The 11,893-nt window shown below is 35.6% G+C and overlaps 1 protein-coding gene across 3 annotated transcripts; it reads right to left on the minus strand.

Moving 5' to 3' along the window:
* Window positions 1–1,138: 1,138 nt before the first annotated feature.
* Window positions 1,139–7,594, minus strand: LOC112507996 (alpha-1,3/1,6-mannosyltransferase ALG2). Of its 3 annotated transcripts, none has more exons than XM_025112771.1 (8): window positions 7,518–7,594; window positions 6,346–6,462; window positions 6,039–6,232; window positions 5,707–5,960; window positions 5,443–5,582; window positions 4,261–4,427; window positions 3,040–3,360; window positions 1,139–1,487 (listed from the first exon to the last, which is right to left on the minus strand). In XM_025112771.1, the coding sequence occupies exons 1-7, from the start codon at window positions 7,576–7,578 to the stop codon at window positions 3,064–3,066; spliced, it is 1,230 nt and encodes a 409-aa protein (XP_024968539.1). In that variant the 5' UTR covers window positions 7,579–7,594; the 3' UTR covers window positions 1,139–1,487; window positions 3,040–3,063. The 3 variants fall into 3 exon arrangements, with proteins under 3 accessions (XP_024968539.1, XP_024968538.1, XP_024968540.1); XM_025112770.1 differs by having other exon boundaries at window positions 1,139–1,553; XM_025112772.1 differs by having other exon boundaries at window positions 1,139–1,553; window positions 6,039–6,166; window positions 7,518–7,591.
* Between the last annotated feature and the right edge of the window lie 4,299 nt (window positions 7,595–11,893).

Genomic DNA, 11,893 nt, shown 5'->3' on the forward strand with positions numbered 1-11,893 from the left:
CCATGTATGTTGGAATTGTTTGTTAGAGTTTTTTAACAAATAGAACCGGGTTAATCGAAGTAGAGGCGATATTTATTTACATTGTCAATGATAACGACCTATGAATAAAAATTGCATTTGTAACCCGAAGTTGAGTTTCTTTTCATTTTGATTGTTTAAGCTTATTCTACGTTTCTTATGTTCAAATCTTTTTTGCACAAACAAACCCCCCCTCCTCGTATTTAATTTTAAGTTTCATTTTTGTACTTGATTATCTAGTCCTAAAGAGTTAAAGCCGACTCCCTGTGGATTCTATCCGACTTACCACTTTTACAATTTTGGTTGTAAAATTGTGCGTTAGTTTGGACTTTATTATTTGCCGGTCTCGACACCCGTCAAAATTTTAATTAATTTTTTTAGAATGAAATATTTAATTAAAATTAGTTTCTTAGTATATCAATTACCTAATATACATCGTATTTTGAAAACGTTTTGTGAATCAAAGTGTATCATAGTGATAATGTTCACAATGTATTTTCTTTGTTTTATGAAATATAACATAATGTGCATTGGGTAGTTTCATAATTGTAATAATTTTTTTAAAAGATTTAATGTTTTCCCTTTCCTTTCCTTTGACGTTTTAGAGAAAACTTATCATTATTTTCCTTCTTTTTTCTTTCCTTTCTCTCTTAAAACAGTTTCAAGAACGCGATTTTCTTTCCTTTTCCTTGGTAAAAACGATTTCGAGATCACAGCGTGATGGTATCAAACTCCAAAGTGGGTAGATATTGTAAACTTCGAATCCCAAATTTTAAAACTTAAAAATAGCTTGTCTGATCCAGAAAGGTCGAGATGCATCACATACTTTCCCAAAGCTAAAAATTAACATTCATCAAATAAACTACGACAAGATTCAAGAAAACCAAAAATTGGAGGGAGTTTCAACAGGTGGGTTTTGGGAACATCACATATAAAAAGTCTCAACTTCCATCTCAAGAGCTTCACATGCATCCTACTTTTAATATTTCATTTATAGAAAGAAATTATGATGATTTCTTCATGACAACCAATGTACTTGTCATATTCATCCAGTAAGGTAACGTGACTTGGTAAGCGTTTACCCGGATAAACAAATGGTAAACCGCACCTTAGCCAAACTAAGCGAAATTAAAATAGTAATTAAACGAATAAGTTACAAAGGTAAAGTCAAATCAAACACTCTGTGAATAATGTTAAAAGTCAAACTTCAAAAAGAAACCTAAAACGATTGAACACCCATGATCCAAGATTAGAACCTCTATAGAGCACATTTTGCAAGCTCTTTGACGCATAGGACGCAGGATGAGAACCGACCATAAAGCATGAATTGCAAACTTTACCACACGAGTTCTGAACAAATTTAGAAAACCAGTAATGTAAGTGATACCTATCTCTGCCTCCACCACTACCACTGCACCTCACAAGTAAACCGATTGAACCCGAAAGGTCCAACAGCATTGGTCCATCCTCTGCATCCAATCCAGAAACAACGAAATATCATCTACGATATCATCACCGCCAAACATACCCCAAACCTGTACATTTTATAAAACATCCACAAAAAGATGAAAAGAACCATTATCATAAGGAAGCAACAGTAATATACACGAGGTAAGAATATCTACAATTTTCATGCATAGAAAAACAACCAGAACTGTATCCAATAAGATGATCCCTTTTACTTCTGATTCTACCAACAAAATCCCATTCCCTTCTATAACCTCAAAAACAGAAAACAGTAGAAGAACCCAGCATTCCCTGCTCCTCCTAATCACCAAACGGCTTTGTTACATTGATTGTTATATTAGATAAGAATTAAGGTAAAATTCGTTGCATTTTGCACTAAAAGTCACTGGACAGAAATACAGAAGAGAAGGCATTTCCTTAATATACCTTAGTTTTACAGAAGTAGACAAAAGGCATCAATGGTCACAGCAAAAATAACTTTGGTAGGTGAAACTCCATCTCCTATGGAGAAACTTAAATTCCAATTCAGCGAACGGATCTTAATGAATCAAGACTGCTCTATTTTTTGTAAGAGAAAGTCCCCATCCTCCATTTCTTTCACGTCTCTCTTCCAGCTAATATGCAAATACTCTATGTGAACAATAAGAACAATCTGTGTTTTATCTTGAGGCAGAACCAGGCAATGTAAAGACCTTTAATGCATGTTCAAAGCAAAATGTTGGACAACTACTCATTCCAATGGCTTCGTAGAAGAACATCTAATGAAGGGAATGTCATTGCTCCGTGCTGTAATTTCATGCAAGAATAAAAGTAAAACCATACACTTAATATTGAGCACGTAATTAATGAAATTTAACAATACAAAATGAAAAAGACCTTTTTATGAAGGGAAAAAAAAGCGTTAATAACCAGTAATGAGAACCAATTTGTTATTATATGTTCATAACACTATTTGTCAGATTTATTTTCTTTCCACTGTTAGTGATGCTACAAGAAATTCTAGCAGAAGGGATGCATATGCTTCTACATGTCAAATATGAAAACGGAAAAAGTCCCATCGACTTTGTCTATAAATATCCTATGTGATGAATTAAGCAAAGATACATGTGATCTTGTAAATCAGAAATTGTTTGTGCACAATCCCCGTGCATATGTTTCCTTGCTGGTGAGCAATGTGACGCTTACTTTTTCTGTATCATTCAAAGCATGCCAAACTCTACAAATTGTCACATAAAGGTAAAATGAAGTTGTCAAGAAAACTACAGAAAAGAAAAGAAGGGCATCTAAATTCGGAATGCATTTTTAAGCAAATTTCCACCTCATTCTAGCTATATGTCATAGAAACCAACATAACAACTAATAAACGACAATATCATAAATAATAGAACATGATACGCAAGAACCATAGTATTACCAAAAGAGTGCTTTCGGCAAGCAAAAGCCATTACTCAAACAGCTTCTCGGCAACATAATGATTTGATTTAATAGCCAAAGAAGAAGATTTAACACAAGAAAACTATGATACAATTTGTTGCAGTCAAATGAGGATCAAACCTTTCTTCATTCTGCTTTAGTTTGTTACTCTTGTTTGCTGTGTGCTACTACATCCATGATATGTTGATTCAATTGGTCGCCGAAGGTCTTTGTCGAGAACGTTGTGGCAACATGTGATCGTGCGTTTGCGCCCATTCTTTCTGCTAACGATGGATCCTGCAGGAACTTGGCCATGGCAAATGAGAGGCTTTGTGGGGTCGGGTCACACAAGAATCCCGTCTCCCCATCTTTCACTGTCTCCACTGGTCCGCCACTGTTGCATGCTATCACGGGTTTATGGGCAGCCATTGCCTCAAGCGGAACAATGCCAAAATGTTCATCCTGCCAATTACAATCACCACCAATCCATAGTTTCATAAAGACTCCAATAAGTTCAAAAGCTTTAGTAGATTCCGGGCCTGTTTGTTAGCGGCTTAATAGGCCTCACAACTTATTTGGTCAGCTACTTAGCGATACATGACTGTTTGGTAGTGACTTAATGATATAGAAAGTGGCTTGCTCAGTAGGCCTCTAGGAGAGCTTTATGCGGAAAGCCGAGTTTCTGCTAAACCTGCCCCACCCAATTAAAAACCAAGCCTATTCTATCTAAGAAAAAACCCTGCCAAACAAAAATCTTCCCACTCTATACAAACAAATTAATCCATACAGGACTTGATGGAAAACCAAAACCAAACAGCCCCTCCGTTTGTTTTGGTTTAAGCTAGCTTAATTTTTCAGCTTCTTGGAAAAGCCCTTTTTATTTATCATAAACTAGCTTTTTGAAACACTACTTCAAGCAACGTTTCAATAAGCTCCAGAAGTTTTTTTCCTTTTATTTTCAGTTATACCCCTTGTATTTTTCCAATTAATTTTTTTAACATGTCCTTTTGTTTCATTTTACATTGTTATCTAGCTTATCCTCTTATTTATACCAAACGTGACTAGCTTATTAGCCATCTAGCTTATAAGCTAGTTTGCCAAACATAGCCTAAATGGGAGCTACTCTTGTTCCGAGCTAGGAAAATTAAGATGCTATTTGTTCACACCATTTACCTTCATTCTGAGTTCTCCATGTTGCGAGTCTAATCGCAATTCTTCTCAATGGGGACCCACATAAGACGATGAAAATGGTGAATGTCAAATGGCTTAAACAAATAGCATCTGAGATCTCCATTGTGCAAAGGAGAGAGTAATTGATTCCAGATATTGAATATATTTGAATGTAGGGGTTTTTTATGGCACCTTTGGTGTATAAATAACGCATAGGCAATCAGAGAGAAGAGCGTTTCTTTCGGCAGTGGGACAAGATGTGATGAATTTGATCTGGTTAGACACACCTTTAATTTCTGCCAAGACTTTTAGTTGCTCCAAGTAATCAACATTCTCTCTCAAGCGCTGATCAAATCCACCTGAAGAAAAAAATATGATGAATACAAACAAAGCAAATATCGTATATGTGTGTGATCAGTAATGAGGCTGGCATGCATCTTTACTACTTATCATGCATGAAATAAGTGTAATCGAGTATGAACTCGAAGGACAGCCTGTGCATGATTTTGTATCTGCTATATTAGCCATGTTCAACAGGGTTCGGATTACGATTAAATTAGAAGGAATGTGCGGAAAGCACCTCTATACACGATTAAAGATCTTCTGTTATAGACCCAAACAACCACACCTGCAGAGTTAAACTCTTGTTGTGGGCCTGTTGATGTCCTTGTGGTAACTCATAGACAATACATTAATGCTGGATTTGAACTCATAATGTTTGAATGGAAAACTTGAATTCTCAATTTGACTATAGAACTAATATCAGTGACAAAGATATTTGAATTCTAGGTGCTTTAGAAACTCTTACTTGAATAATCAAAGTGGTATTGCAGATAAAAGTAGGTCTTCTATTATCAAAGTAATCGCCTTTTGTAGATGAAGAGCGAGTCTTGTAAAAAAAAAGTTACCCACCAACCACCAGTTCTCTGGTTTATGTTGTTAGTTAGGACAAACTGAATCCAAAGTTCAGCCACTCAACTTCTATAACAATATGCTAATATTAGATCAAAGTTTACTCCCAGGGAGCAAACTATCCACAACTTAGATGACAAATTTGACTTCTCAATTCGACTATAGACGTAATATTGGTAACCAATAATGAATTGCACTTTCCACAAACATGAAGCAAAGACTCCTGTCAATATAAAGAAGAATTCCAGCAGAAAATAGTCTCCCGGTGTTAATTTGGCCTCATTTTAACGAAGTTAGCAACACATACTTGTAAGTTATGAACAAATATAATAACAAGATAGGCCAGAACGTTTCCAAGGTAAAACTATTTTACTTATAGTAAATTTAATGCAACTTTCTATAAGCAAAGACAAAGTAAAACTCTTATCAGTTGAACTGACTCCAAGATTTGAAGGCACTTGCCTGCAATAGTCAATGTCATGTCAGCGAAATTAAACCCTTCAGGAATGTTCTCATCAGGATGGCCAAGCATTGCAAATGCTGATATTGCCAGATCAATGTTCTTTTTCCTTTCGAAACGGTTGATTGAAAGAAAATTCAACCTGAAACAATAAAAATCTGAAGTAAGATCCTAAAACCAGAGAGGTGAAAGCTACAAATATAGGTTCAGTAATCTGAACCTTGAACTAGAAGGATATGAAGAGAGAGAAAGGGCATATGCTTTACTTATAAGCATTTGGTTCGCTGAACTGATCCACATTTACTGCTGGGTAAAGCACAGCTGGTCTTATTCCCTGAGCATCAAGACGCTTGAAAGTTGCAGCAAAAGTGGATGCTGTAAACTTGCTGTTAACAAGAATCAAATCTGCCATCCCAGTTGTTAATTCTTCCAAAAAGTTTATGGGCATGCGGTATATCCTTCTAAGAAGAGTTGTGTGTTTAGCCAGCAACAAATCGGGGAAATGACAATAGAACACAACCTAGATTAAAAGAACAATTAATCAATATATATTTATAAATGTAACACAAGTAGATATTTGAAATACAACTCTAGCAACCTTTGTGGACTTTTTCAACTTCACAATTGGAATGATAATAGAGACTTGATCGGCAAGTACAACATCAAAAGATGGCCACATGAACAAAACACAGAGAGCAACAAACATGCAACGCAGATACGCACATACTGCATGAAGACGATAAAAGATATGGCGGGGAAGGAAAGATCCATATACAGTAACTGCAAATGTACCTGGATATTCGAAAGAACATAACTGCTTTCGAACGTGCTACATATAAATGAAGTAACTGAAAGAGTGAAAGTTATCAACAGCCTTTTGGAAATGAGCAACTAAATTTCCTCACCAGCAAGGGTTTCTTCAAAACAGCGACTTCCATCATGGTGTGATGTGAAAATGTGAACATTATGACCATGAGATGCAAGTTCCACTGCGGCATCAACTATTAGCCTTTCAGCTCCTCCTAAATAATAGGAGATGCAAGATATTATAGCCAACAAACATCAGGCCAACAGAGTCAGAAGGTCCAGAAGAAAGTTAAATTGAAAGAATATATGAAGATAGCAAGAGAAAAGCACTGCCTTGCAAAATGATATGATGCCGAATTAGCTTTTCTCAAAGTTATGCTGCCTCACTATTTACGAGATATCATATAATCAGTTTTCACTAGTCGAAGAAATAAGTGGTTAGTTCCAATACATGAAAGGAGAAGGTGTGAAATAGTTCTAGTAGCTGTAGACTGATTACAAGAACGAGGACAAAAGAATTACTCTCTTCCTTTTCCCATTATGACCACACAGGGGGACGCATACAAAAAGAGCATTTAACATGATCACTGAAGGTCAAGTATTAAATGAAGGGATCAATAACATCGCAAAGATACAAGTTGATAGCGGCATTACAACCACTTGGTACGAATAATGACAAGAATTGCTTTAGAGTTGTTCATAGTAGTTCAAACCTTATAAGGACTCTTCCTGCATTCTAAAATATAAGATTGTTCTCATTCTTTGTATTGTTCAAAATAAATGTAATTTGAATATCAAATGCTTAATTAGGGAGAAAGGGGCATCCACCAATGGAAACCTTTAGATTAACATCAAAGGGTGTGACTTTTAACTAAAATCCCTTAAATTAGTTAGACATAGTTTCTCTAGGTTTTCAAGAATTATACTACAACAATCACCTGAAGACAGTCATTATTCTCCAAATACTCCAAAAGATTTTTAAATCTAAAGTGATTTTCAAAGCAGATCATCTATAGACAGGTATAGTGCTGTATGCTAGCGAGGTTGAAAATTCTACCTGTCATTCAATTCTCTCAGCAAAACAGTCTACTATTCAGGAAACGAAGACGTATAAACAAAAAGGAATACAAGGATGCCTACGTAAATTACACAGAACGATATCAAAAACTGAATCGATGTTGAACTGATACAGGCGATCCAAATTCAAACAAAAATAAAGCAAATTAACATAGTTGTACAATATACGTGTATGTTAATCTTGTGTACATACCGATTCCGAGATCAGGATGAATGATGGCGATGTTCATCTTCGAGCCTTTCTTGTTCTCCATCGCCTCTTCCTTTTGCACTGTCGGATGAAAGTTGTAACTTACAAGGAGGGCTTAACGACACTTGACGCTTGTTGACGAGCAGATTGATTTACATAATTTCCCCTTCAAGAATCCCATAAATCTTATAGCGGTCCTTGATAAAATATAATATTTTCTTGGAAGTATGTCAAACTATGCTCAGACTAATTCCGGTAAATTACAACTACAAGACATCTGTCTCAGTAACCACAATTGTTGTTGACGGCCGAGGACAGATGAAATATTCCACATCATCTTTTGATCACATCCTTTGTGCTAAAATATAATATTTTTATGGTAAGTTTTGATGAAATTACTTTTTCTATTAAGTAGGTTTGACACATATTTTTATTTCGTTTTCTTAAAAGTTGTGTTTAATTTGTAAATAGAAATGAGTTATTAAATTATCAAAAAGAAGAGGGGTGGGAAAAGGATGATTTACTTGCAAGAAGATGAGAACTGCACGAGATGGTTGGCAAAGATCTTCAAAAAAAACCACAGAGAAATCAATCTGGGTTAAAGGCAACGATCTTCAAAAAAACGTAGGGACGATCAAAACATATATAAAAAGGCAACGATCGAACGATTTGGGTTTAAATTCGGAAGATCGACATACCTTTTGGAGAGACCAATTTGCAAAGATTGATTTGGAGAGATCGGCAGCTTGAGATCAAGCGATCGATATGGTACGAGAGAGTTTATTCGCTTGAGAGGCCAAATCGTACACCGAATAAGAGCACGTTAAAGGTTTAGGCTATCACTTAACATTTAAGAGGATGGTCACAGCTTTTCAACTGTTATTTAAAAAAAAAACTCAAACAATCTAAAAACAAAAACATTTGACCGATTCAGACTTAAGTATATTAAGACGGTTTTTTCAACCTTTTTTTTTCAAAACAGACAGGCCTTTTAGTTCCAAGGGAGGAGAGAACACATATATTTTATATTTGTCCAAGTTAGTTCCAGTCTATTCCATATAAGGACACGCCAACCATGGGACAAGTGTATTTAGTCCTGTCATGTCCCATTATGTTTTGCGTACTAAACACACCCTAACTTCGGAATAATGTCATCATCGGGTGGTAGCTTTTAATGGTGGGACTATGATTTTTGCTGAGCGGGTGCACCTTTAAGGTGATCAAATACCCACAAGTCGTCCAAAGTATTTTTAGCATAATTCCACATTTTTGAGAGAACTTTAAGTTCTTTGGTTGATTTTGAGTGATTCCTTTTAAGTTTTTGGGTTGATTTTGAGAGACTTTTTGGTTTTTTGGTTGATCATGAGGGACTCTTTCGGTTTTCTGGTTAATGTCTCTTTGTATTTTCTAATATCCTGGACCATCCATCAAAGTTTAGCATGTGCAGCTTTTTCACATCCCCAAAAAATTCAACTTGTAGAAATTGGTTTAGCGGGTGCACAAGACCTGTTGGGCCTGCATGTGCATCTTGTTATACACGAACCTAAGAAGAATATTTTCTCACCAAAACGTAGGCATGGAAATGGCGCGAGGACCCCATTCCCTATCCCCGTCTCCAATTCCAATCTTCGTCCTCGTCCACATCCCCGCTGGGAAATATGATCACATCCCCAACAGGGGATTAATTCTCGTTTATATGAGACATTTTAAATCAAATGTGTTAATATACTCAATCAAAAGTGGTCTATGTTTAAATCTCACGTATTCCCAAAAATTTGCTTTTATGGAGTATCAAATATTCATATATGGACAACATCCTAACATCATATGTAATTGTTTGATCAAATGTTTTCGGTTCTCCGTGTTTTCTATCTTAAAGAAATAAGACAAATAAAAAATGTATATAAAAATAACGATTAAAATACTTTTTCTAAACCTAAAAGATATTAAATCTATTTGTTTATAAATAATATATTTGATAATAAATATATAATATATTTAATATATAGGGAGCATGTTACCAGGCTCTCTCCTCATCCCTGATTTTTAACTTTTGGAGATCCCCGTCCCCATCCGCGCCCTGTTGGGGTGAGTACACCGTGTTTCCTACTAGGGTTGGTCTAATTCCCGTGCCTATATTTAAGCATTTGCACGGATGGATTTGATGGGTAAAATTAGTAAACTCCCTCCGTTTATTTGCCTTTAAACGCTTGGAGAAGAAACTTGTTTGGCAAAAGAAATTACACGTGCCAAACCATTCAGAGCTCGCTTTTTCCCATGATTGCCCTTCAATCCACGACTCCTCTCACACCTCTCTTCTTCACGTCGATGCATCTCATCATCTCATGGTATCTTCGATTCCTGTTTTCCTTTTTGTGTTTGTTTTAATGGTTGGTCTATTTCATTATGTCGTTTCTATTTATGGTAAAAGGTGAATCAATGGTGTTAGACTTTTTTCCCGAAATTTGGGGTTTAGGGCTTTTATAATTTGGGTTTTAGGTTTTCTTCTTTGAAATTTCTACTTACTTTATGGAATATCAAATCGTCTACTTACCTTTACGATTTTCGGCAATGGTTGGATTTATCCACAAATTATTTTATGTATTTTATAATTCTTTCTTTCCTCCATATCTCATATTCAAAGTTGGTTTGGCATTCTTTACAAGAAGATTTATCAATTTTCTTGAAAAAAATCTCTCATAATGCAAATTGTTCTTCAGTTAGGTTATATGTTATTTGGTTTGACAAGTCAGAATGGTGTGGGGATGTTCGATATGTTGGGCCTCCCAAGTTTTATGTTCAATGGCATAGTTGGTCTGGACTTAATACTGAAGTCAGTCTCGAGACTGTTTCGGATTTTGTGCGGAGAGAAAACCAAACGAGAGAAAAACGTTTTGGGTAATTTTCTGTATTGAATGAAATTGAAAGAATTACATAAAAAAGAACCTATTTATACAACATTACTAGAAAGCAATAAACAGAAAAAAGAAAAAAAAAAACTCCTAACTGAAAGTTGTTGCAAGCAACTAAACAGTCATGTGTACGTATCAACGTCCCCCCTCAAGTTGGAGGATGTGAAGACTGAAACATCCCCAACTTGCCTAAAATCGTGTTGATGTTGTCTGCCTGGAAGACTTTTGGTGAACAAATCAGTCAATTGTTGTTTGGTAGGGACGTAAGACAAGGAAATAAGGCCAGCCTTCAACTTCTCTCGAACAAAATGACAATCGATGTCATTATGCTTCGTCCGTTCATGAAAAACGGGATTTTTCGCAATATGAATAGCAGCCTGACTATCACAGCGTAAAGGAATAAGAATTACATCAGGAACCTCCAATTCATGTAAAAGTTGAGACAACAAAGCAAGTTCAGCAGTTACACGTCTGATTGACCGATACTCAGCCTCAGCGGACGACAAAGAAACTGTAGCTTGTTTCTTGGATTTCCAGGAAATGGGGCTTCCTCCTAATATAATATAATAGCCACTGATCGATCTTCGAGTACATAGACACGTAACCCAATCAGAATCACAGTATGCTCCCAGCTGAAATAAAGGATTTTTAGTAAAGAATAGATCCTGAGTAGCAGTACCCTTGAGATATCTGGGAGTATGAATTACAGCTTGATAATGAGGAACACGAGAACTCTGCATAAATTGGCTTAAAAACTGAACTGAAAATGAGATGTCTAGACCAGTGTAAGTTAAGTAATTAAGCTTTCCAACAAGCTTTCTATATTTCTCAGGATGAGACAACAAATCACCTTCAGTAGATGACAATTTTAGATTATGTTCGAGAGGACTAACCACAGGCAACAATTGAGAACACTGAAATTCGTCGATCAAGTTTGCAGCAAACTTTCATTGAGTAAGAACAACACCCTTGGAGTCATATAGAACTTTCATGCCAAGAAAGTAATGTAGAATACCTAAATCTTTTATCTTGAAAGTGTTGTCCAAAAAACGTTTTAGTGACTCAATTTCATCTTTGTCGTTCCCAGTCACTAATATGTCATCCACATAGATTGCAAGAAACACAATAGATTCGCTATTTTTCTTGTAGAAAAGAGAATGATCATTTGGAGAATGATCAAAGCCAATAGACCGTAAAACATCTGTGAGCTTAGAATACCATTGTCGTGATGCTTGCTTCAAGCCATACAAGGACTTTTGCTGCTTACATATTAGATAAGATTAGATCTAGGCAATATTTGAACCAAATATATATAGAGAGAGTTTGTTTCAAATGCAACCTGTCACATTTGTACAACCAATATAACCCAATAAATTAAAATATTTATGGAAATGATTGAGAATTCATTTATTATGATTTAAATATTTATGGAAAATGAATAAGGTTCATTAATTATGATTAATATTT

This window comes from Cynara cardunculus (assembly GCF_001531365.2).
Source record: "Cynara cardunculus var. scolymus isolate 2C chromosome LG 2, CcrdV1, whole genome shotgun sequence".
NCBI classification, from domain to species: domain Eukaryota; kingdom Viridiplantae; phylum Streptophyta; class Magnoliopsida; order Asterales; family Asteraceae; genus Cynara; species Cynara cardunculus.